The 27853-nt window shown below is 44.9% G+C and overlaps 1 protein-coding gene across 1 annotated transcript; it reads right to left on the bottom strand.

Moving 5' to 3' along the window:
- Window positions 1-7214: 7214 nt before the first annotated feature.
- slc7a5 (solute carrier family 7 member 5) lies at window positions 7215-22438 on the bottom strand (the record flags this gene model as incomplete). Its single annotated transcript, XM_079223478.1, has 10 exons — window positions 7215-8731; window positions 8839-9016; window positions 10203-10352; window positions 10512-10608; window positions 10731-10834; window positions 11152-11275; window positions 11393-11437; window positions 11725-11830; window positions 18816-18941; window positions 21865-22438. The coding sequence occupies 10 exons, from the start codon at window positions 22436-22438 to the stop codon at window positions 8676-8678; spliced, it is 1560 nt and encodes a 519-aa protein (XP_079079604.1). The 3' UTR covers window positions 7215-8675.
- Between the last annotated feature and the right edge of the window lie 5415 nt (window positions 22439-27853).

The following is a 27853-nucleotide window of genomic DNA, read 5'->3' as shown; positions in this document are numbered from 1 at the left end:
CTGGTACAGCTCATGTCAAGCAATTAATTGACACGATGAACTACACAATCCCATTGTAGCCTATATATGTGTGTGTCTCAAATGAGGAAAAACACACTCTCCTTCCTTGTAGCCAGACACACTAAAACATTTCATTGGAGTCATGTGGGGATCCACGAGACAGGGGCCCATGAGCAATGTTGGTTCCCAGATGATAGTTCTAGCGAGCGGCCTGCAGCCAGACTGATGTATGCAGGATGCATTTCCATGCCCTGCAGGCAAATATGTGGCACAGAAGCTCGTTTATGTATTAAACTGGTGCAGTTATGCAGATCGACAGACATTGTGAATACAAGCTTCCGATGGCTGAAAATGCCATGCTATAAGGATTGGCCGTCTCATTTGAATGCCGGGTGTTTGCACAAGATGCAGGTGTTGCTTTTAGTATCGCTTACCATCACACTTACCATAATAGACATGTTATAATTGAAATGCAAAATGGCAGAAAAGCTTTAAATTGACTTGACATGACATGGGTTGACTAGTTTTCATTTGAAATGATTGGGCTTTGCTTGGAATTACCTAGTTTGACCTGACTGGATTCAAATCCTTTCAAGATAATTTAACTGGACTTGACAGCGCAGTATACTTTTCAAGCCCAGGTCAGTGAGCCAAAAGGGAACACGGACATCTTCTCTCTGAATAAATGTTGTTTACTCCAATGAAGACAGAAGAACAGATGGCTGGCTTACACCTGTGCCCCTCTGCATCAATACACACACACACACACACACACAAATGCTTTTGTGACTCAGCATCCTTGCGTCAATACTTCCCTCGGTACCGTGACGTCTGCCTGTTAGCCTGAACGTCTGGTCGTGACTGACGCTGGTGGGGAGAGAATAAAGGACCGAGGTGATGAGATGAGCGGAGATGTTGACACCTGAAAAGAGAAATTACCCAGTCTGGGATTATTAAAGCTTTGGATATAGATGCTGCTACACACACACAAACACACACACACACACACACACACACACACACACACACACACACATACACACTCACACACACGCGTGTACACAACGATAGAGCAGCAATACACACACAATTTGTGGACCATCATGGAAAACTGACATCATGCCTCTGTTGTTCAGAAACAAATAATACAACTGAACTTTCTCAAAATTCAAGCAAACAAAGTGTCACCTCAGCAGCTGAAGTATTGAGCAGGTAGATCAACTCTTGTTCATTATACAATGTCAGTTAGTAAGATTTAGAGGTGTATTTTTTTTTTTTACTTGGGGAGAAACAAGCTAGTTGTTTCCCCTTGCTTCTAATGCTAAGCTAGGCTAGCCTCCTTCAGGCTCCAGCTATGTACTTAAAGGTGCAATGTTTTGGGTTTCAAAGAATCTAGTGTGGAGGTTGTAACCGATTTAAACTTTTCCTGGATGCCAAGCGTGGAGGTGAACCACGATGGCCGGTGGGAAAACACAAAAAGTCGGACCTGCCTATTTGGAGCCAGTGTTTGGTTTGTCTGTCCTGGGTCTACGGTCGGATCACAGCGAGCCCCGTGAAGAGATCCCTCCCCGTGTGCAGATATAAACGTCTCCAAGGTAACGAAAACACGACCTGTCTTCGTTTCAGGTCATTATGCACTATGGATTTGTACCAGTAATAGATTCCATTTCTGCCAAAAGACCTCCCTAAATGCCACAAATTGGTTCACTAATGCATGAAACATGTCGAGATCTCAGTCTAAGCAAGAAAGCTATTTAGAGTATTGTCCATGTATTGACTTTCCAGTTTCCCTCACAATATTGGCTTTTTAATCTTTCCTTTCCCTCGTCTGTTTTTCCTTCTCAAACCTCCTGACCAGACTCTTACTTTCTCTGCTCTTTATCAACTGTGAGTGCGAAGTGACTTACACAGACAGCAATGTAAGAATAGTGCAAATCTAATAAATAACAATAGCAAAATAGACCTGAATGTTTGAATTAAAATTATGAAAGTAGCATAAAATAATAGTACGTTTGTGTGGAATATGTCCGTGAAAACAAATCAGTCTCATAATTCCCCCAAACTGTATAAAAATCCAGTCAGCAACCAGACAAATACAAACAGAGTGCAGGTGCTGTGTGTGTTCGTGTGTGTGTGTGTGTGTGTGTGTGTGTGTGTGTGTGTGTGTGTGTTTTCACGTCCTCGTCCTCTGTGCTCCTTTAAACCTCACAAACAATAGAGAAAGACAAGCACAAGTAAACAGTGACTGGTTGATCCTAGTGCATCACCCTGTGTGCGTGTGAGTGTGTGTGTGTGTTTGTGTGTGTGTGTGTGTGTGTGTGTTTGTGTGTGTGTGTGTGTGTGTGTGTGAGAGAGAGAGCCTGTATGCTCATGTGTACTCAGTATGTCCCAGGGAGCATGCAAATACTGCTAGCAGTGTATGTGTGTGTGATTGTGTGCTAATGTGGGAAGTGAGAATCAGAGCTCACACCTGTCTGTGTTCCCTGTATGAGGATAAAGACTGTTTGTTGTTCTACGGCCAGGTTTCCTCTCACACAGCCTTTGTCCACAGCAAGGTGTGGGAAACGTTACGATATGAGGAACTTTTAAACTTGTTTTGAAACAGTCTGAATGTAATAGTGACGCCACTTTGTGACCTTCATAAGTAAACAAGACCATCAGCGAGAAGATCGGATATTTTTAAAAAGATATTCTTGTCATCGATGCCAACGGCTTGGATTCAGCAAAATTAGACGAAATCATGCAGTTCACCAGAAACTCCTTCAGACTCCAGCAGCGACCAGCAGACAAAATTTGAGGTTTTCTGAAGGGACTCTGGGGCCTTAGAAACACCACCGCTTTTGTGCACAAAATCAATAATATGTTCATGTTGTTCTAAATCAGTCACACAAATTCTGATAGATGGATGAAACATTGGTTATTCTCAACCAGAAATTATTATAAACCAACTGTTTATTCTCTTTTTCAAATGTCCCCCATTTTTGTTATCAATTTAAACTATTAGTTGTGTCTGTTCTCAACGGTTCCAAAAGACCACATCTCCATTCAGTCTCACTATTGTAGCAAGTTTGTCATGTTTTATTAAGGATGGAGCTGGTGGGTCAACGGTCAACTTATGTATGTATGGGCATATACTGTATGTTAGCCTTCGTCTAATTCCCGACCAGACTGTTGGGTTGTGCAGCGGAGGGTCATTAATCTACCCACCCTGAGGAAGAGGCTGTTCCTCACAGCATCAGTGACCCCGCTGGCATGTTTATAGTAAGCACATGATGCTCACATGCGACTAAAAAATGTTTCCTGAAAAAGGGCATTGCCCACCACGGCAGCAACAGCCTTCAGACATGGTCTCATCTAAACCTCTTTGTCTTCTCTGCACTCCTGATGTGTCTGAACTGTACTTATTATTTGTCTGCTCTGCCCTCTGATCGATTTGAACTGTTTTACTGATAAGTAAAGGGTTCAGACACGGAAAACAGCCAGCATTTTATCAGATTTGTTTGAACTCCTGGACAAAGGATATCACAGGATCAATTGTATTAGATCCCCCATAGCTAAGGATGTCCTGGAAACATCTGCAGCACAAGTTCATTCAAGTCCCCCAGCTTGTTTTTTCCCCGTCTTTCTAATGAAAGGGGAGGCATTCCTCTGGTTAGGGGTCAACAGATTTACGGACTTTGTCACAGCGATCAAAGAACCAATAAAACAGCAGGCCTGTGTCTACAGATTCAACCCACTCCAATTGGTTGAGAAAGACGAAGACATGAATTAGTTCGACATTCTCACAGAATGTGTTGATAAAAAAAAAGAGGAATCCAGATAATGATTTCCATGTTTTATCTCCTATCAACAAAGACTTTACAACAAACATTGTGAGTTACAGTTGTTTTTTTAAATAATGAGTGTTGCATTGTAGCCAGACACACACACACACACACGGAGCAGGTGTTCCTCCAACAGCAGTGCCATGATCCGCTCTCACACATGCATCTCTTCTGAGGAAAACCCTGTCAGCTGCTCTCCGCCTTGAGAAGAGACAGGTACTTCAGGCCTCTCTGTGAAATGTTGCAGCAACCTGCAGCAACCTCCACTGCACTGCAATTTCCTAAAACACTCTTTCAGAGTACGCTTGTGCCTGTTATGTAGCCTCAAGTCCCGAGTCAAGTAACTCCCTCACATTGGGTTTGGACTAGTTATATATTAAAGTAGCCAAAATTAGGAATGCATTTGAAAATGTTGTATTTATTTGTTCAAACATGTACAACTGATCTTAATAATACAACACATCTGGAGAATTAGGTGTTGACCGGCTGGGAATGAAGAGTGTTATCGTTCAGGAACTTAAATGATTCTTGGCACACTTTTGAAAATAACACGCTACACGCTACACTGAATGTTTACACGTGCTGCTTTTGCGTTTCATGATTGTAGCAGTGAATAAAAGACCTGCCCGGCTTCACAGGAACAGCGTTGTCCCAAAAGTTGATTGTTTTCTGCCGGTGGTTAACTTTAGCTTCTACGTTATCTTTTTAACCTGTTGAAAACCGACTCGTCTGTCGGTTTCACGCTATTTCGTTCACCTAAAACGTAGATAATACTTCTTCAGGGAGTGCAGTTAGTGACAGTGTGGGCTCCATGGTAACGTAGCTGTGACAGCTTGACCGAGCAGCAGAGGGGGTGCAGGGCTTAGTGAAGGGTCAATTGAAAGCTCCAGAATCGCCACTAAAGGGTCTCGAAATGACCAAATAGGGAAGAAACGCTGATGCCAAAACTGTTAACCCTTGTCCAAGTGAAAGTCCAAAAAACCTGCACCAGGCCTGGTTAGTCCACGTTAAAGTTGCGTCTTTGTGTTTTGTTCGGCGTTCAGCCTTCCTGTCCTCATACCTTAACTTTACCATGAGGCTGTCAAACTGACCTCGGATCAGTCACCCACTTCCAGCCCATGCTCTGAATACTTGAGAGGATTAGTTTGTTTGGTTCCATGAACATTCATCGGCTGTGTGTAATGTTTACCTCCGCAACTAAACAGGGTCCTGCTGATCGATGGGCTCTCAACGTGGAGTCGGTATTTGGGAATGTATTTACTGTAATGTAACTGTATATGTATCAGATACGAGAGAAGAGAGGTTTTGGTTTTATTTCGGCCCGTCTGGATTTTTATTCTCCGGGATAAAAACACAACATACACAGTACATACAAAGACCAAGAGGAAAGAAAGACAAAAGCAGCTGAAAAAGCTCCCGTCACAGTTTTAGTCCGTTTTTAAATCATCATATTGTAGAAAAAGAAAAAAAAGAAGAAGAATGGATGCAGAACAATCCCTCACAATGCACAGAAACTACTGTGCCACTCACAGGAAGACCTCCCGGTCCCAATCTGCACAGTACGAGTTCCCGAGGCCTCGGCGTTACACATCCAGTCCACTACAACCTACAAGTGGGAGCAGAAACAGGATGCAGGAATTTGCGACCGCCCGCGAGTCTTTGATGGATGCTGCAGGACCCGAGCATCAGCACTTTGCTACCAGAAGAGGAGGAGGAGTGTGCGAAGAGCATGTGAAGGCAGAGTAAGGCTTGAAGAAGAACAGAGAAGCGCTTAGCAGACACACAGCACGGTAACCCTCCTCGCTCTACTAGTTCAAACACGCGTCCTTCCTGTCTGTGCTGTGGCGGCTAGGGAGCTGGACTTAGAGGCAGTTTAACACGGGTACAAGGGCGACATAGTGACAGCTGTACGCTGCAAAAAGAGGAAAGAGCCTCGATTTGAACATTTCGAGTTTCCTCTTAGAAAGTATAAAATAGAAAAACTAACTTTCATTATTCAAGCTTTCAAAAATAAGTCTCGCCAAAAGATACTATTCCATAAAAAAGCGTAGCGAGGTGGTATTTTAGAATAATTGGACCAAAAAGCGAAGCCAAAAGAGCCGTAAACTACACCATGACTTCAAACCAAATTTCCATGACCAAACATTTTGTGAAATCTCGGTGTAAACATGAAAAAGTGAGAAAATGTCATATTTAAAGTAACAATGAAAATTCCAAAGCATACAGTAAACCTTAAATGACACAAATGAATAATGAGACAATAGTTTGATTAAAATAATAAACATTTATATCGATGCCTGTATGTATGCCTGCTTAAATTCTGAGCGTCTTTCTTTCAAAAAAATATTAATTATTTCAAACTCAGCGTATATGAACACATGAATATAACATATTTCCAGGACTTTTCCAGGCCTGGAAATAACCATTTAAAAATGCCATGACTTTTCCAGGTTTTCCATGACCGTAAGAACCCTGTACACCTAACGTCCCGTTTAGTGGGTGAAGTCATGTATGAAAGCTCTTCCTTCCCTCTCGTTCTCAACCTACTCCCTTTTTTTTTTATTTCTTACATATTTTGCATTAGTCACGCTAGGGCTGTACAGGTGTGGCAACGTTACACCCGCCAACGTCAAATAGAAGAATAGCTGTGGCGGACATTTAAGTGAAGGACAAATAAGCCGTTTCTCTAGAAACCAGTCAAAGTAAACAGCTGGCGGCGCCAGCTGTTGACATCATTTGATATTATTTTTTGGCACAGATGAAGTTCAATTAAAAAGGAGAGTAAGTGCATTCATTGCTTCAACTCCTTTTTTTTGTGGCGAAGCTTTTTATTAAAATGATTCAGTCCATGAAAGGATTTGCAGATAAACGATATATTCATTATTATCGTAATGTAGGTGTCTGCTATATTTGGGGCCGTCATTGTCCGTTCCTGCTTATTTTAATGAAGCTCACGGTAGACAACATTGTCCTGTTTCTGACGACTACTTTGACTTCTGTGTTGTTGTGTGTTCCTGAAGGAAACATCAGGCTTTTGAGCTGAGAAACGCTCCACCACATTAGTTTGTTCACAGGATGATGTGGACTAAAACAGTAAAGCAACACAATGAGCTAAAGGTGTAGACTGTAAACTGTAGACTTTTCTGTGGGTTGGTCACTGTTCACATTACACACTTCAATTTCATCCATTGTTTGTATGAGAGAAACTATAACAAAAGTCAAAACCATCCCCACGTTGAGTATTTTCCAGGTGATTTTTGTTGGCATTTAGAAAAAAGAAAGAAAAAAAAGAGGACAAATGAGACTTAAACAAAAACACAACAAAACACAAAGTGGAAAAAAAACATTTATTTTAGAAGCATTTTTCATAAAATGCCTTGTAAACAAAATTTGAGGGACTAATGACAATAACCTACAAATAAATAAATACACTTTCTAGACCTAGTCGGGTTAGTTCACCCATCCGCGTTGTGCGATGGCTGGAGTGTTAGAAAGGTTCTAGCTCAGACACATATTAACCCCTCCCACGTCCGCCGCCGTCTCTCAAGCAGCGCCGCCATGTCGGCCCGTTGTCAGGAGGATTGTCAACGTTAATAAAACAGCACTAACTTCTTCTTTTTTTGTAACTGTCGCTGTGTGTGTGCGTGTGTGTGGAAAGGTAAAAAGAAAACATGTGAACAAGGAATGGATGAATGAAAACAATAAGCAACTTCATACTGGTCTGAAAATGTGCTCCCTATGTACGTCAGAACGCACACAAATATAAGAAAATGCGACCGGCCATTACAGAATTACAAAGAGCATGGAGTCTCTCCGTCCGCCGCTCTGCTTGGTCACGGCTTTATTACAGTGTGTAGTCAGGAACGCTGTCCCACAGTGCGATGACGTTTTTAATGGCTATGGATCCCCGAAAGGGAAAATGAGATCGCTGACCCAGAAAATCGAAAATCAAAACGGCAGGAACATTTTCAGGGATGGGTCCTGGTGCCTTCACCTCTGTCACAACTGACCACATGACAATTTACAGATCAATTTAAAAGTCCGAAACCCGGGAATCATGTGAAGAGCGACGCTTTGGAGAAAAACAACAGAAACGTTTAAACGCCATCTGCTGTTTTTCCTCCTTTCTCTGGGGGATAGAAAACAAAAAGAACATCTCTCTCACACACCAAGGTCTTCAATCCACTTCCCTCTCTCCCTGCAGCAGCATAGTCGACTTTAAAAACACGGCGGGTGAGGAAAACCACCTGCAGGTGGCGAGTGGTCCCGGGCCTTTACAGCGACGACAAGACTTTCCTCCAAAGCGCTGGAGGATTGTAACGGCCCGCGGGACCAAAGGCTTCCAGCGCTTCGTGAATATCTGACAACACGAATCTCGTTTCACTCCGACTTTCTGCTTAATCAGAAAAAGTTGGCTACCGGGAGATTAAAAGTGGATTCTTGCAGGATACAAAAAAACACAGCTGTTTGCAACCTCAGACACTGACGACGACTACCGCCCAGCCATACATTTTAACAACCACAAAAAACAACAGTAAAATAAAAAAAAATTCTGAAATGCATCACACAAAAATAATGCATTACAACCTACAAAGGATGGTTAGTGACTAAAAAAAATAGTCCATAAGAAACAAAAGAAAAGCGGCTGAAGAGCGCTTAAGACGCGGTGGCATGTTTCCATCGGGTCCTTATGAGCACTGGGTGAGAGAGAGAGAAAGCAGGTGAGAGAGAAAGAGCTAGAGAGAGAGAGAGAGAGAGAGCACAGGGGTCAACGGAGGTCAAGCTCCATCAGCTGTGACGTCAGAACCCAGAGGTCACCGTTTGTGCAGCCCGATTGGCTGTTAAGGTCTCTTAGGTCGCCTGCGGCACCACCTCCATCACCTTCTGACAAAAGGCCGTGGTCGAGACTGTAACACACACACACACACACACACACGAGTGGTGATTAAACACAATGTAGAGTGACGTTCTACCGAAACCTAAAGTCGTGCAACGGGCCGGGCGTCCTACTCACAGATTCCGTGCAGCATCCACTTGGGTTTGCTCTGCCACCGCACGCCGATGAAGTAGACGGGAATTCCTGTCGCGATGATGCCGAAGCCGATGGCGCACTCCTGCGGGGTCTTCCAGATGGAGACGACGATGAGGAAGAGGCAGGCGAGCACGAAGCTCACCGGCAGCAGAATGTTCACCTGCAGCGGGGGAAAGAGACGGATACTTTTAAAAGAGTACACAGATCTCCTGTTGATTGAAGTCACACTGAAGTTGGAGCATCTTTAGCTTCTGAACTGTGAGGCGTTTCACCGCGATACAGAATATTCGAGCCAGAACCGCAAAAAAGATCGCTACAGCAGCAGATTGATGGCGGCCAACAACGGCTAACGAGCGTTATGTTCAGGTGACGGACCGTGCATCTACCGGGTTACTGGTACCCGGTGACCAAAAGAGATGAGGTAGTAAATGGGAACTGCAAGATTCTCCGCTTCAGATGTGTTGAACAGCAGGAATGTGACAAGACAAAGAAAGGAGAAAGAAATAGAGTGGGAGAATGAAAGAGAGAGATGGAGGTCAGTGGCGAGACAGTGGCACCACTGTCCCACCACTCTCTTTTTCTCCCTCCCTCCCTCTCTCCCTCACAGTGCTGGCCAATATATCTATCTGCCTCTTTCACTTCACCGCCCCGACAGACTCGCCTCTGACCGACACACAACATTGTGCAAGTGGACGGATGAGTACAGTCATGGCAGACATCAGGCTCTAGGGATGCACACACACACACACACACACACACACTTGTAATTTGGGATTTTGGGCTTTACAAAATAAATGTAATTTAATCCCTTTGCGAAGGCATTATGGAGTCTGACCACAACCCTTACCCTAATTCTCACCTGAATCTTAAGTCCTAAGCCTCGAACAGGCCAAAATGTCCTCACTTTCCTAAATTGTCCTCACTGTGTGGTTAAAAAACACTGTGTAGCAAGTACCAGAACACACACAATCGCACACTGGCACACCCTCAACAATGGCGCTCTGTTTTACTGAGTCCTGCAGCAACTGGACCAGTCAGGAGGCATGGTGCGCTTTCACACACACACACACACACACACACACACAACTACCCAGCAGGCCTTGACACCAGCTGACAAGCATCCAGCTTCTGTTCTGTCCTTTAATCTGCGATCAGTCTCCATTCATCAGAGCGCTGCTGAATGGATCCGTTTCTCTCCGCGTGAGACAAAGAAGAGACACTTCCCGCTGCCAAAGCCAACTCAAGCGGGAGTCGATGGCGACAAAGACCAAAGGGAGACCCTGGGGGCCACTCGACTCCGCCCCTCTTCTTCGCGCCCCTCTGCCTGTCCATCGAGCCGGGCTCACCTTGATCGGTCGCTCCATCTCCGGCTTCTTGTAGCGGAGCCACATCATCCCGAAAATCGCCAAGGCGATGCAGAGCCAGTTGAAGAAGCTGAAGAAGTTGATGACGGAGAAGATGTCGTTGGAGAAGGCGTAGAGCAGCGTCATCAGGCACTGTGGGGGGGGGGGAGCAGATGTGAATGGGAGTGAGAACCAGCGGTCATTCGTTTCCATTAAAAACATTTGCTGTTGCTTTACACACGTCCCACAGCAGCACTATCCCAACTGTGAATCAGTGCAGCGTACTGTGAATTAAAAAAGAAGGACACATACGGTGAATATAAGGGAGGGCATGGGGGTCATCATGGTGGGGTGGATCATTGACAGCAGACTGGGCAGGTGACCCTCCCGGGAACCTACGAAGAACAACCTGAGAGGGACGGAAAGACAGGGATGCCGAGTATGAACGGAGACGTCTTTGATCTCTCAGTTTCCCTAAATATGTATACCGTAGTTAGTTTTTTTCTTTCCGCGTGCATGTGTGCTTTTTACCTGGATGATGTGAACAGAGAGCCGTTGACCGATCCAAAGCAGGACAGGCCTACAAACACGGGGATGATCCACGACATCGGACCCAGGTGGTAGTTACCAAACTCCTGCAGGACACACACACACACACACATTATAGATAATCATAGTCAGTCACATTAAGTGGCACAGGGAAATCCACCGGCAGTGGGTTCACACCGTTTTATTCAAAAGGAAGTATTTGTGCAATCGAATTCTTGTCTAATAAAATAAATAAAAAAATGTCTCTTTCTTTAGAGGAGGGTTACAAAAAAGCGGCTATGGAAGACGGCTTGCAACAACCGGATTTCCCTGCAGTGGCTCAATAAACGCATCTAATCTTGTGATTTCGGTAACCAGGAACACATTTAAGATGTGAGTAAAGAAAAGTAGGCGTGTCACTCACCACAGCCACGGCCTCAGAGTTGAGCATCTCCTCGGGGGAGAGGGTGGTGAAGTAGGCCAGGTTGGTCAGAACGTAGACGATCGTCACTATGGGCAGGGAGATGATGATGGCGCGGGGAAGGTTTCTGAGAGACACACACACACACACACACTCTTCTTAGTGACAGACAATCGACAGCTGCCCTGCAAACAAATCTGAAATTTCATCGTGAAACGAGGACAAGTCGCTCGTCAACACTCACTTGAAAGGCTCAATCATCTCCTCGGTGACCAAATTCAAGTAGTTCCTGTGAGCAGAGGAGGCAGAGACTATGAGTATGTAGCCAAACAGATATAATGCACACAGTACACACAAAACTGCTCTGTATTAATCTGACTTCAGTCGAGTCCTATTTGGATGGTAAATAGATATTATGTTATTGATTTAGAGAAAGTCGCGATGCAAAGTAATGATTCAAGTGCATTTCCACCCTTGGACCATGAGTGGTCGCTATCTCAGAAAGGTTAACATCTCAATGCGCCCCTATCCTAAGTAGAGTGGACAATGAGCCGGCAGCGGCTCAGGCTAACTCACCAGCCGCCGTAAGCGAACAGGCCGCTGTAGAGCGCCAGTCCTATGCTGCCAAACTCGTACTTGGACCCCTCGAAGGAATTCTCTGGGAGGAGGCGGTCTACGCCACCTGGAGAAGAACAGGGGGAAAGAATTGGGTTAAAAAAGATGTAATCCACCAGTCTGAATTATTGCATCCGCGGGCCGGTTTACCAGCCAGTCTGGAGCACAACAAAATTAATAAAAACAAAACAATGACCCTGTGGTTGCCCAACAGAAAGCCTTTGGCTTAAAGCCGTCTTGGTATGTGGACCAGGGAGGACTGCAGAATGGAACGGAGCTAAGACGAGCCGAGACGGTCCATAAGTGACCCAGACAGCGGAATCGACCCGAGGCATCGACCCGACAGACGGAGAAAAAAGGAAAAGCAGTCGTCGAGAGTTGCGAGGGGATCATCAGCTGTTTTTGCGGATTAAGGACATTTTGGTCACAGGCCCATCTCCTCCTGAACTCCACATTCCTGCCGGAGCAGCTCTGCGCAACGCACGCACACGCGCACACACACATTCTCAGACACAGCGACGGTTGCTAAACCAACAGCCTGCAGTACTGTTGGTGATGGGAGGGTTAGCCTTAAGCCACCGTGAAGCGTGGGAAGCGCCCGATTGCTGCGCACTTCGCTTGACGAGCTGCCCCGATGTGCGGCCGCGTCGCCCCGAGGTTCCCGTTGGTCGGCGCCGCATACCGGCCTGACTAGGGGAGCGGTGCTGGGGGTCTCTGGGTCCTGGTCTGTGCAGATGAGGTTCCTTCCTGGTCAGTTTTTGAACTTGCTCGATGGAGCGTCAAAAGGTTTCAGTCAGTTGGGTTGACGTGAGTCTTTGAAAACAGATTGGTGCGAGTTGTTGGGCTAATAATCCATGGTGTTCTTTTCAAATGTATTGTTTGGTCCACCAGAGGAGCGCAGCGAGGGTGACAAAAACGTGGATTTATTTATCTCTGGTTCAAAATGGTTTATTTTAGATTCTATATTTATGAGCCACGAAAAGCAACAGACTTGGTCAATGACCTAAAACTATCATCCGGCTGATGGGTTAAGTAGGGTGCAAAGTTCACTGTGGACGGACAGACGCGTGCGCGCGCACACACACACACACACACACACACACACACACACACACACACGCGATCTCCCCACAAGCTTACGCCACGCAGTGATAATTATATGAACCAAAGAACTGAAAATTGAAAAGATGGAACCAATTAATGTTTGTCATTATCAGAAATGAATGAATGAAACATTCTATTAATCATTATGGTTAGAAAATAAATTTAAATAAAAGCAACAGTTCACCAAAATACAACCCCAACGAAAATGACGTCTTATTCTTGGCATCACTGCCTCCCAAACCTGCAGCTCACCTCACATCCACGAGGCTCGAGCTCAGTGGAAGATCTTATTTGCTCCTAATCTTTGCAGCTTGTTGTTGTGCTCAAGTCTGAATCATCACGGACTTGCTTTTCATTTTTTGGGGGAGTTGAGGACTGATTAGAGTTGCAATAGGTGCCATAGTAACGAGTTTGTGGTGGACAAACACACATATGTCCTCCTTCAATCCTCGGTGTCCATTGTACACTGCAATGTACAGCTTTATTTCCTTCTCCTGTGGATCCCAGGGTTACTTTCCACAACACGGGTCACATGATACCAGTACCAGGCAGTGAAAGTGACACACACACACACACACACACACTAAAATATGCATGTACCAGAACACACACACCAAAAAAAGAAAAGAAAAAAGGTGCACACATACCAACAAAGACTGAATGAGAGAAAGCCTGATTCCTACCTCTGGTGAATTTAAATTAGGTCTGGTTTAACGATGAGGATAATTAGTCACTAAGAGTGAAGTAAAATTACTGCATTTTTGGCCCTTTTGTGTTGACTGAACTGTAACACTTGACCAACTGGAGTTACCGTGACCTGGAGGTCAATTAGTAACGGCACTTTTTCGGCTCAGCGGTTTTCTTTCATTTGACTTAGATAAGAAATAAAAAAGATGCATCAAACAAGATGTAACACGTTTGTCACCCTCATTTTTTACGCTGCACTCTTGGCTGGTGAATAGTTGAAAGGCAAGAGAGCGAACACACACAAGCACACAGAAAGGCTCTCGACATCTTTCTTCATCTCCTCTGATCGATCCAACGACACGTGGCAAAGTGCCGAGTAATCCTTTTCAAATGACGAGTACAGACTGCTGTCTTCCTGCTCGAAGGCCGTCGGCTGTATTCTTTTCTTCTTCTTTTTTATGTATGTGTGTGTGTGTGTGTGTGTGTGTGTGTGTGTGTGTGTGTGTGTATTAGAGATTTGGCGAGGATGCACGTCGCTGGTTGTTTGATATCGGTTTTGGCCTTGAGGCTGTGCTTGCTCTACAGTGCCCGGGTTTGTGTTTAATTTATTACATGCTTATTAGATTATTACATGTTAAATAGAGAATTCGAAGGTGGGAATCAGACTCCCACATCACAGAACCGTGAACGGCCTGAACACACAGAAGTAAATCCGATGCTGGTTTCCAGAGCGGCCGGTCAACAGGAGATCCGTCTCCGTTTGCCTCCCCCTAAAACAAAACAGCGCCGAGAGAGCAGTTGGCTTTACTGCTAATCAGATCACACTGTCCTCTAATCCGAGACGCCAGCAGCACTCTGACCTTCTGAGCCACACACACACACACACACGGAAATGACTGCATCTCTACCTGATACACGCAAAACAATATTAACAGTTGCACCGTTTTACAACCGCCATCTAATTAAATACAGGCAAAATGATTTGTGAATTATTCCTGTAATGTCGCCCATTAATTAAAGCTCGCCTCTCCAAATGATGCACTTAACTCAGAGGTTGAATGCCTAGCAAACAGTATTATAGCTTTCTTTCTGAATAAGATGGGCTTGGTAAAACAATAAACGTATACAAACACACTTCTCTAAATAGCCGCCCCCTTTTCCAACTGCCAAACAGCAGAGAAGACGCCCCGTCGCAGCGAGTCGGTTGACGTAATCACCAGCATGCGCTGGGTATTTTGTCTGGATCTGAATAATCTGAGGCGTCGCAGATAAACAGCTATTAGAGAGCCGAGAGTTACAAGTTACGAGCTGCAGCTGCACACCTGAAGCGGGCGTTATGGGCGGGGCGCGGCTCTCTGCTCTACTTATGTGGGATTGAGGCGACTCAAAGAACAAAGAGGAAACATTTGTACGGATTTGTGGACGCTGGTGCACTCGAATGAAAAAAATAAAAAACGGAAGTTCATTGGGAAGCGCAGGGACTTTACTTCTTAAAAATCAATAAATGCGGCTATGAGACAACTTCTAGCACATTTGCACTATTGTATATAAATGGTGGGTGGTCTTCTGTTTCTTACATGTTCCTCCATGGTGGAACTTAAGACATATTTCCACTGAGGGAGACGATGAAGTCAATCTAGTGGAACTTCTGAAGTTGACCTTTTTTTCATGTTTTCTGAAGCTTACGCCAAAGGAGAGAAAAGAACCTGCTGGTTTTTTGACGGGACAATGCTCCATACAAATGCAGCAGCAGGTTTTAACTTTAATCTTTGGTCCCTGAACCCTCTGCTACTGATATTTGCCAGTGAACAAAACCACATACCTCTCTCTCACACCTCCTCCCTCGGCCCCATCATCTCGTTCTGCTCCTCTTATGAACAATTCCAGGCAGTGTTGAGGGCCCGTTCGCCCACCCGTCAGCTGATCCAAGACCTGTGACTTGTGACCTCGGCACAAACGACCCACAACTATGCGTGTGGGTGATGAAGGACTGAACTTGGATCGGGACATTTGAATCCACAATCTACAACTTGATTGGTTTGATCCCGGGTGACATAAAGAGGGGAGCGTCCCATTCCAGCAACAAGGTAAAGGTTGGTCTCACCAGCAGGTTTCAGGGAGGCAAACTTTAGCATCTTTTAATGCTGCCAGGAGGTAAATAAAGACCAACTTCTGTGTAAATACCATACAAAATACATCCCACAATCACGACAGACTGTATACAAGAAGTGGACGTGGTCACCGCGACGTCCCCCATTGGTTTGTGGACTGCCGTTTCGAAGCCTGGAGTTTGGCATTTTGGCCGTCGCCATCTTGTTGTTGCCTCTATCCTGAATGACAGGTCTCCAACCGCCAGGTAGCCCCGCCCTAAAGCTTAACCTGCTTTACTTTTGACTCTAAATGGCCAATAATTTACTAAATGAATCATCATCATGCTGTATTGAAGAAGACTTGAATCTAGAGATTGAGACAAACTCAAAATAAACAATGTTTACTGAGAGAATAAAAGAAGTGGAGTCATCTTCTCATAGACTTTCATACAATCTGACTCGACTTAAGGTCTATTGTTTACTTTTCAAACCCGGAGACCACGTCCACTTCTTCACGTATTTAGCGCTTTAAGGTTCGTTTCAGATGCTTTAACCCAGGGGTGTCAAACATAGTATACCAGTCTCAGTTGAACGTACGGTATTAATTGTTCACATACCGTCATACCGGTCACCGTTGTTTAGCAGCAACAGCATTTAATGTTCACAGCTTGAAGCTGAAGTAGCAGCGGACCGAGCTACTTACGTCTCATGTTAACTCATTTGACTCAGGGTGTGCAAAAAATGACATCGCCAAAAGGCATGCTGGGTAAATGGCACCGCCCACACAGGAAGACTTTTCTTGTGAAGGAAGAAGTCTTTTCCTGTGCAGCACAGTGGGCGGGCTTTACCCATCATGCATTTTGGCGATGTCATTTCTTGCACACCCTGAGTCAACTTATATCCGTGAGACGTAAGTAGCTCAGACCGCTGTATAGTATCTGTGACTGTAAACATTAAATGTTGCTGCCAGCTGAAGAATGACAATAGTCGTTACGGACGCGCATGCGCCACTAGCATCAAGGTATTCACCTGGGTCCTAAATCCCTCCAGGTTAACACCCTATGTACCAATCAAAACAGCTGCTGGCAAGTTGCGAGCGAGTGGTGAATAACGATGGCGGTGATGGTCCTTTTCGACGTCAATAAATTAATGTGTTTATTTGGAAAAAAAATGCCGTTATATACCGCGAAACCACCAGAATCTTACAAAATACCGTGAAATTAATTTTTGGCCATACCGCCCAGCCCTAGGGCACGCTATACATTGACCCAGAGTCAGAATTCATTAGACCACTTACTATAAATATTGCTCAACTGCGAGGGAATCTGCAGAGGAGAGCCCAGGCAGGTAAACAGTGGGCTGATGTCTGAATTTTTGGTCTTTATGTTTCTAGTTTATTGTAAAAATACCTTAAAATAGGGTTTATCATCCAAAAACCTTCACCAATGATTTAAACATAGAGAAATATTGTCATTATGTATGCGTTAATATGCTGTGATTTTACTGGTCCGGCCCACTTGAGATCAAATTGGGCAGCATGCGGCCCCTTCACTAACATGAGTTTGACACCCCTGCTTTAACCTCTTAAAAACTGTAGGTCCGGTGTGGCAGTTCGAGTTAAAGTGAGACTGTCGAGAAAACTGCAGATTTTCAAAGCCGGCCGGGGTTAATGTCAGGTGTCAGGACAAAGGGCGAGGAGGTCATCGGCGCTCCAGACGGGGAAACACACAGCCGAGCTCCACAATCCCCCCTCAGTCCCAGAGACCTCCACCTCACTTTAAACTCAGTGACACTTCACTTGTTTGTCCTCCCCTCTCTCTCTCCCTCCCTCCCTCTCAAAAGGCTTTGAACAACAAATTACAAACAAAAACGGGCTGCAGCTACTGATCTGGGACACCATTTGCTTGGAGATTTTTTTAATTATTGCGTTTCACGCCGACTCATTCGCGTTCAACAAAACAGACCTGTTGACTTCACTTTTAAAAATCAAGGTTCTGTTTTCTATACAAGTCTCACTCGAGGGACAGGAAGACGGGGCTTGGCAGCAACAACGCAAACGGCAGGTACTTGGTCACAAGTTGTTTTTAGGAAGCAGACCGGTATTATTCCATCTTCAATATTTAAGACTACAAGCCACAGTAGTCTAGAATCGATGGCGTGGACCCAAGGAATCCCAAAGTCTTGTTAGAGAGTTCCTTCCTCCAGTTGGACTTCCTGTGCGTGTTTAGTCATAACACGATACCTTCTTTAAAAAAAATAGTCTGACGAATACTAGTGAATGGGACACAGTTTCCAATGAAAGGAGCCGTGTTCTGCTCAAGAGCCATTGTCCGGTCTCCGTGCCGTTCTCGTCCCGTCTTTTGCTGCACTTCACAACATCCTGTGGCCTTAATGAGGCTTCGGGCCGGGGGGGCTAAACACCGGCTACTCCACTTCCACAGATCCACTGCTCGCCTCGGACAAGGACAGCAGGCCTGGCTGGGGTTACTTTGGTCAGAAGGGTTGGAAAATAGCCAACTAGCCAAATGCGGATTAGATCGATTTGGGGAATCCACCAGATAAAGTGGTAAGCTGACAAAAAAAACGAGTTAATTTTCTACACAATTTGATCAGATACAGAGTGAGAAGTGGCACAGCAGAAAGAAGGAACAAGTTATCTTGTGGACTTTACAGCAATGGTGTTTTGCGTATGAGATTTAACAAAAAAATTAAGTTCTGTAAGTTTGATGAACTCATTTTAGTGCAGTACTCCCCATCAGAGCGTGACGGCGTCGGACTACGTCAGTGGAGGAGATGAGCACAAACAGCAGGGGTGGACTTTAGAGGAAAATAGAATTGCGTAAGTCAAATTAACCACTTCCTGTTTCAAGTCGCGTGGCTCAGACCGCAAAGTTAAACGTGGTGTGCTCCCTCCCTATGTGCACTGGAAGTGTGCTACATGTATTCATTTTGGAGGACTCTGCATCTTTTCCTAAAGTTGGCATGTCGATTGTTGATTTGATGATAAAATGCAGATTGCTGACTGTTTAACCATGTTGCCACTTCTACATTACAAATGTATTTGAAATGATTCATTTGGACACAAGTAGTAAAAGAAAAGAAAAAAAAGAACAATACATTATTTAATTCAACATCGTTCATGAGGTGGAACCTTGTGCTCGAGCGAAGTACCTTGGCCGAGCTTGACGAAGCCGATGATGATGATAATGCCAAGAGCCAGGAGCTTGGCCGCGGCGAAGATGTCCTGCACCCTGGTGGCCGCCTTCACGCTGTAGCAGTTCACAAAGGTCAAGAGGACTGCAAAGACAGAGAGAGACAGACGGTCAGTGGCATCCTTAAGAAGCAGCTCTTCAAATTCCACCATGGCGCTTCACTGTCTGCTGGATGTTGTGCAACAGAGGATTTATCATTGAGCACACGAACAACTGACTTTGTTTTTTTGCAGCTGTTTTTAATGGCTTTTAATTGCGTTTTCCCCAAAACCCTCTTTAATTTTGCACTCAAATTTGAGGTTTGCGTAGCTGTGTGCGTGCCTGTGTGCCATTTGCGCCACTACAAAGCATGCCGGGAGCCGGAGAGGGATCCGCAGATTGGTTGAATAAAAACCTCCCGCTATACACCCCTTTCTTCTTCCCACACATGTGTAGTGATGTAACCGCCCCGACCCCTCCTGCGCGCGCACCCTCATGGGGTTGTTGAAGCAGCCCCCCTGAACCCCATTGAAAGTGATGAACTAAAGCAGCAGGTTCCCTTCAAAAGCTTCTAAATCAGGTCGGGGGGGCCACAACGGGAAGACGAGACGGAGCACAATGAGGCTCTGTGTTGAAGAGACCAAGACAAAGGGAGCCCCGAGTACAGTAGACTGGCACACACACGTGCGCGAGCACACACACACAACTGGCTTTTACTTGGGCCAATGCGCGCGTGCGCAAACATACACATGTGCGACCTTTGTTATACAAATTCCCGACAGAAACAGGTCATACGGAACGATAACTCTCACCAAAATAGGCCGAGGCTGTAGATGGACGTGTGTGTGTGTGTGTGTGTATGGAGATTTGGCTCTCAGGCTCACCGTGACCCTAAACACCCCACTTACCACACACACACACACACACACACACACACACACACAACTGAGCCCTCTCAGTCTACAGCTTTGTCATGTGGCCTCAGTCAGGATTTAGCCTTCAGTCAATTTTAAGATTATAGGTGCTAGGGCTACTAGCTGGCACTCACACACACATTCATATACACTATGTCAAGTGTTATCATGTATTCAGATAGGCGTAGTGTGTGACTTGAAAGGGTGGGGGCTTGGGGGGGGCGCTTGTTGTACGCGGCAGTCAAATACAACACGTGAAACCAGAGACCGACGTTGACAAGTTAAAGCAGCAAATAATCCAGCGTTAATCTTGTTAAGACTTTGTGCAAAACAAGTTGAAACGGACTGAAATCTACCAGCGTTTGATAGCAACACTGAGCTGCGAAGCGAACGTCTACTGGCTTTAAAAAAAAAATTAATTAAAAAAAACATTTAGTGACCCTGAATGCACCTTTGAAGTTGAGGTTTAATTGACTGCATTGAGTGACCTTAAATCCATGGCCTGTTTGTGAAACACGTTAAATTAAATTTGCATACTTATTTTTACTCTTTTACACACATACAAAATAAATTAAAAATAAATAAATATATGTATATATATATATACACACACAGCCGGTTAAAGGTTTGGGGTCACCCGCCATAAAAGCTTGTTCCGCTCTCGACCGCTACAGGATGGCTGCTCTGTATTTGTCATGTATTTGTCATACTTTTAGGTTGTTGAAGGTCCTCTTCCCAAATATGTTATTTTGTATGAAAGGGTTTGTAAAAAAAAGTTGTGTTTTGTCCACGGAGGACAAAAAGACGTTGTTCAACGGTTAGACCAGAAAGAGAAAAAGATCCTCTGAGCAACAGTTGATTAAGAATAGAAGGAATCAGTCATTGGTCAAATTAACTGGAAGCTTAGAGTCACAAAGTGCAGATTTAAAAAAAAGATAAGTTTCTGTTTCAGATGCAATATTAACAGGTGTGTTAACAGCTATTCTTAAAACAATATAAATAGAAGGTTATATATGGTTAGCTGTATTGGAACTGATCAATGAATATCAGATGGACAAACAATGTACAACTATTGTAAAGCTATTCATCCCGCCACTGAGTAGACCCAAAATGTTTAGAGCCCAAATGAACCGTTGTGATTAAGAATACGCTTGAGTCATTTATGCAAATTCAAAAACAAAAGGGGGGGGGGGATATTTGCAACGGTATTCTCCCCATGAAACACTGTGAGGACTCTTTATTTGAGACCAACACTATTATAAATGTAAATAATAAATATAGTGTCTCTTTTTTTTCTCTAAAATAGACATAATTGAAGGGAAGAAAACATCAACATTCCAGGTGACCCCAAACTTTTGACCAGCAGTGTATATATTAACAATAAATTGTTTGTTTTGTTAAGGCTTATTCATACGGACATTTAGAGCAGATAAAGATGCAATAATAATGAAGTATCCTATACCGTGTGGTCTTAATGGAGGATGCCAAACTGGTGATAATAAAAACATTATTTATGGGATGCAAGGTTTTCTTTGTTGAAATCATCAAGTTCAACAGACATGCAGCCTCATTTCTTTTCATTACATTTAATGTAGAACACAATGTCCTATTCTGTTCTGACAAATCCAGAAGTAACACAAACCTTTCACAATAGTAACACGCGTCGTTGTTTCTCAATTTTTTAAATCACAGACAGTGGAAAAAAAAGAGAAATGTTCAAACGTATAAAGAAGTGAGAGAGAGAAAAAAACGAGCACGTGTAAGACAAAAAGAACACATTGCTCTGAACCTCACGAGCATCTTCTTTCATCAGCGGCGGCTGACGTAAGAACGCGGCACTGTCTCGGCGCGCGTGGGCGGCAAGTGCATTGAAGTCCGTCTCAACTACACAGCACGTGTGGCGCGAGGCTTTTTAAAAAAGGGCAGTTTGTCACAAATAAAACACACACACACACACACACACACACACACACACACACACACACACACACACACAAACACGAAGTGCAACTTCACCCACTTCGCGTTCCCTCGGCTGGAACAAACAAACAAACAAAACACGGCAACCCGTAAAAGTTGCATCATCCCCGGCGTGGCTCGCGCATATATACTCACGGATGCAGAGGCAGGCCACGAGCTTGGCCCCTTCCTCCGGCACCGGGCACACGGGGAACAGCGGCTTGAGCAGGTAGGTGGCGAACACGTAGGCGACGATGTACTGCGAGGACGGCCGGATGATGAGCAGCTCGATCCACAGCTTGAGGAAAGCCAGCAGCGGCCCGTACACCTCCAGGATGTAGGCGTAGTCCCCGCCGGACTTGGTGATGGTGGTCCCCAGCTCCGCGTAGCAGAGGGCCCCCACCGTGGAGAACACGCCGCACACCGTCCACACCACCAGGGAGAGACCCACCGAGCCGGTCTCCTTCACCACGCCGCTCGGCGTGACGAAGATGCCCGAGCCGATGATGGTGCCCACGATGAGGGCGATGCCGTTGAACAGGGTGATGGTCTTCTTCAGGGCGACCCCCTCTCCTCCTCCTCCGACGGCGGTGTCGGGGTCGCCTCCCGCCGCTGCGCCCTGGTCCCCCTTGTCCTCCACGCCGCCCGGGGACAGCATCCTCTCCGTGACCTGCTTGTCCTCTTCCCGGTCCGCCGAGGAGTTGGAGTTTCTCTTCTTTAACGCCGACATCGTTGGCTGAGTTTCTTCTTCCTTCACAAAGCTTCCCGCTGCTGCCGGTCTCTCTGTGATGCCGGCCGGGCGCAACCACGAGGAGTCCTCGCTGTGTGTCGGTGTGAGTCAGAGCGGCGAGCCTTCTCGTGTCTCGACTCCATCCGCGTGCGAGAGAACTATGGAAATTGGCATGATGTCCCTCCTCCGTCAAGGCCAGCCCCTGCTTTCAGTCCGGCGTCTCCTCCTCATCAGAGGCGGCATCGCGTCTGCGCCCTCTATCGGCGGACTGCGGTACTGCGCCCCGTGCCCACCACCAGTTGATGGACCCCAGCAGACGCAGTAGTCTCCGCAAAGTACTAGCAAGACAGCACAGAAGCAAGAATTACTCAACAATATGGAAGGAAGCACTTATTTATTTGTATTTTTCTTTCTTCACCCTCTGCCAGCCAGGCACCCAGACCAGCTGGACTGGTTTCATGAATCAGAATCAGCTTTATTGGCAGTGTGTGTACACACACTGTAAAACATCACAGCCCTGTTTAGTTACTTCTTCTTACTTCTTCTCTTTAACTCAAAGAGCTCTGACAAGTTTTAGATTTTAACTTAACTGTTCAAGTTAAAACTTAGTTGAACTTACAATAATGCCTTGTGTTGACTTTTTGAGATTTGTTAGTGTTCATTGAACTTGACTCTTTAAGTTATCAGAAGAAAAAAAAGAAAAAAGACTGGAAAAGGCGGGAGTGAGGATTTAAAAAAGCAAATGCTGTCATGTTTGTGTTTTAGGTAAACTGTCTTTTTTAAACCATGGCCAGGTTGAAGCCTGGCCATAATCTACTGGTTAAACAACAAGGGACAAACAGTTCACTCAACTCTGACAACTTTAATCATAATGTTGAGACAACTAGCACATTGTAGTTACATCAACCTTATGAACTTAAATTTATCAGTTGAATCAAAGGAAATTTCAAGTTGAGTCAACTAGATTTCTCAAGGCAGCAGGTGAACCGACTTGAAATGTCTTACACATGGAATTTGACTCCGGTTTCCCGTTGCTCTCGTCGTACATATGTGCATATGATATACAAATAAACAAGAAAAATATTTTTTTAAAGACAACATAGACATAAACATGACAGGAACTAAGCGTCAGCATTCACATTTAACTAGTATGTACAATATATATGAGATGGGGACAATGAATTTGGGATATCAGTGCAGAAAGTAGTGCAGATGGAGGTCTGATTAATTGTTCATCACAGCGATGGCCATTGGAAAGAAGCTTTTTCCGGTGGTTTTGGCATTCAGGGCTCTGTAGCGCCCCCCAAAGGGGAGGAGTTGGAACAGCTTGTGTCCAGGGTGTGAGGGTCTGCTTGATCTTTCCTGCTTCCTGACTCTGGAGGTGTACAAGTCCAGGATGGAGGGCAAGATGGAACCAATAGTTCTCTCTGCAGACCTCAGTATCCGCGGTCGTCTGTCTCTGTTCTGTACAAATTAATTAATCACTGACGGACAAAATCTACAAATGAGTGTTTGATGATTATTTCTAGGTGTGACGAACGAGGAGAAAAAAGCAGCAGATCTCTGGATTTAAGGGGAACTTCTCTTTAAATGATGGAGCTTTTGTTTTGTATGTACATATTTGTATCGGGCTTCACTGTGTATGTCCTGTATGGCAGATCCAAACCACGCAGTAATGGAAGAACAGGCTGGATAATAGCGGAGTAAAACAGGATCAGCAGCTCTTGAGGCTGGTTGTACTCTGAAAATAGCCTGGGAGGAGTTGAGAGCATAATACAGGGCATCAATTGTTCATTTAAAAAGGCATAATGTTTTGCATTCTAGCCACTTTGCATAAGAGGGTCATGTATTGTCACTGTGCAACACAGGGACACGCAAAAGTTCAGCACAACAAAACAAAAACAGAAGCACATTCCTGAAGTGCGTCTTTTTGAATTTGCAGCATGATGAATGTAAACAGGCACAAAAACCACACCCTCCTGGATTGAAAATTGCATTGGAGATGCAAACGTTGACAAGTGAAATACCAGCCGACTATTATGGTACTTCTAGCCCACTTTTTTTCCCCCATAGTAATTTGTACCCATCATCATCATGGATATCTTGTAACACAAATTGTTATCAATTTGTAGATGATCATGTTTCCCTGCAGGGCTCCAGGGGACCGAGCTGTATTTCTGCATTCCTCCCCGGTTGGAGGCGAGGCACGCCCTGGCCAGGTTGACACAGATCCGAATATCAACAGATCCCCATTCTCACACCTCCATACACAGTGAAGCCCGATACAAATCTGTACACCAGATTAAAACAATACATACAAGACAAAAGCTCCATCATTTAAAGAGAAGTTCCCCTTAAATCCAGAGATTCTGCAAGTATTGGAAAACAGTAGACATGTGCAGAAGGAACTATGTTTTCATTCTTGAATGTATATATTTGTCTTTTTCTCCTTCTTCAAGAAACACTCATTTGTAGATTTTGTCCGTCAGCGATTAATTCATTTGTACAGCGTGGACTTCCTGTTTTAAAAACTGCACTTCAGGGTTTTTAATACTGGAGGCAACAGCGTGTGTGACCATGTTCGGTAGAGAAGAGCTGATCCAAGAAACGAGGTAGAGATAACTTGTCTGTCATTGTTTAACAATGACAACAATGCTGGTGAATGCTGTCAGACTAACTGCGCCCATTAGATGGCCTAGATGTTCGATTAGGGAACAGAAGCGAGAGGCTTCGGGGGAGGGAAGCGACAAATTATAGGGTGAGGTTTTTCGCCGTGCGGTCGGAGCGAGGCCTCGCCTTTTTGTACGGATTAGAGACGTGACGCCAATCAGTGTTCTGCACAAGTTTTAAAGGGACAACGCCTGCCACAATTTGACTCTAAAACCACCTTTCCGCCAGTCCCACAAGCTCACCAAGAGATAGATACACACACACACACACACACACGCTAAAACATCAAACGCCACAGGGCCACAATGTTAAACTGAACGTACTGTTGTGACCTCCCCCTCTCATATGAGGGGGAGACAGAGGAAAGACGCGTCTATATATGCACATGAATAGTCTCGAAGCTCTGCAGAGGTGGACTGTGAAATCCCCCCTGAGAGAAGCCACAGAAAGACTATTTCCTTTTTCAGACCAGGTAGACATGGTCAACATTTATTGGTCGAATTCAGCCCGAAGGGAGCATCCGTCCTGATATTGTCTCCGTCCGTCTACACAAAGCCTGAAGAATGCAGGAGCTTCGTCTCAGGTCGAGCCACAGATCAAGAGACGCCAATATGCCTTAATCCATGTCTGTCTGTTTTTGTAAACCTGGAGCTTTTATTGCCTGTTTTATGCTGCCATTGACTGCCTGCTGACTCCTCGCTCATCACTCTTGAACGGGCCCCCGGCCGACAGGGGCCACTAGTGATCAACCAACCCCGCGTGGATTTTCCAAGCGCACCGTCTGCTGGGTTAGTTGTATTCATAAAGCAGTGGTCGTTGCAGACACACTGGCAAAGATCTGCACTTCCAGTTTCGTAAGAAGCTAACGCAACAACTTTGATGTTCACGGCCCCCACTGCAGTCCAGTTTCTACTCACCAATTAGCTAAATAGCATCAAAGTCAAAGTCATGGTTTGTGGACTAACGTTACACTGATTTTGACTCCCGTCTGTGGAGTGTGAATCAATGTGTTGCTGTCCTATAGTCTAATGCCGTGTTCACACCAAAACAGTTGCGAAATATTCGCGCGTCCAGATTACATGTTTAGTCAATGCACAGCCGCATTAGGTTGAAAAAGCGGATTTTTCGCTAGGCGTCGCGATAGAGGCGAAACGGCGTTGCGAATATTCGCAGCCCACAGAAGTAGCTCATCTTAAAGGATAAGGCTGGTGGTGCTCTGTGTCTTGCTTATTGTCAACATACCCCATTGAAGACAAAAACAGCAAGGAATTCATGTTGGGAGATTTACATATCAGTGCATTCACACATCCATGTGCCTAAAAACACACTATGCTGCTGCTGATCGGTAGCCATGATGCTGCTTATACGTGCTGCAATACTGCCACTATTGTGAGAAAATAACATTTAACACACACACGGTGCGTTGATGGAAGTTTCTTCTTCAGTGTTTGTTTTCTCTGCAGATTTCCTCCTCCTATCTACAGCTGTGAAAAGCTCAGAAAGTTATGACTTCCTTTTAACCAAACCTGCAGCGTCTGTTTTGTGTTATAAAAAACAATCCAGGTTTTTCCCACAAAGTCTGACCCGCTGACTCGGTCTCTGTTGTCAGTACTGGTCCTCTGTGGTCTAAATGTCTCCTAATGAATGTAACAATGACTTATGCACGTTCAAATTATTTACGTGGGACCTTTCACAAGGACAATGGATGAAATAATGAACAGGCATATCATGCAATGGCTCAGGGGCCAAAAGTGTCAGGGCCCCCCAGCCCAACACCTACAACAGTTACAAGAATTTCATGTGCCACAGGGTTTCTTCTCAAGTTTACGTAAGGAATACAGCCGTTCGTGGTCAGATTGTCAGATTGTTTGTGATGCTGAGATCCAGGAACTTAAAGCTGCCAATTTTCTCCACCTCATCTCCACTGATGTAGGCCAGGTTGTGTGTCTTCACCTCGTCACTCGAAGACAAGCTTACCAACCAGAAAGAGACTAAACCATGACCACACAGAGAAACCAAAAACACAAAGACACAACACAAGTGCAAAGAGAACATAAAAAGACTCACAACTTCTATAAGAAGGGGTAAAACAACCACAAAGAGACACAAAATGGCAACAAGACCAAAGCAAATACAAAGAGAACCTCAAAGAGACACAAACAAATTACTACAAAGAGACACAAAACAGCTACAAAAAAAGAGCAAAACAAGCACAGACAAATAAATAACTACAATAATACAGAAATACTTGCAAAGTGACACAAAACAACTACTAATAGATGCTGAATAACTACAAAAAGGAGCAAAACTAGCACAGGCAAATAACCAAAAGCACTTGCAATGTGAGACAAAAGGGGACGAAGAGACACACAACCATAGAGAGAAATGCGTAACGACTACAAAGAGACACAAAACGACAGCAGAAAGCAGCCAAACAACTATAAAGTCTGTGTTCTCCTATGTCGTTGAAGTGGTGGGGCCTTTTGCACGTCGGCGCCCAGGAGCCCATTTCTTCGTAATAAACGAGCACAGTGTTGCAGATATTTAATTCAGTTTATTTTGTATAGCCCGATATAACAAATTACAAATTTGCCTCAGTGGGAACCCTGCGCCGATGGGAAAAGGTCCGTAAACAAAGCCGTGACTCTGGGATGTGGGTGTGGGAGAGGTCAGGCAGCTGTAGTAACACGCACTGTTTCCAGCTTCTCTCCCAGGGAATCTGCATGTCGGCCGACAACGGAAACC

The sequence above is a fragment of the Taurulus bubalis genome (genome assembly GCF_910589615.1).
Source record: "Taurulus bubalis genome assembly, chromosome: 9".
In the NCBI taxonomy this organism is placed as follows: Eukaryota; Metazoa; Chordata; class Actinopteri; order Perciformes; family Cottidae; genus Taurulus; species Taurulus bubalis.
The sequence above is the reverse complement of the archived record's forward strand: the minus strand, read 5'-3'. Positions and strand labels throughout refer to the sequence as shown.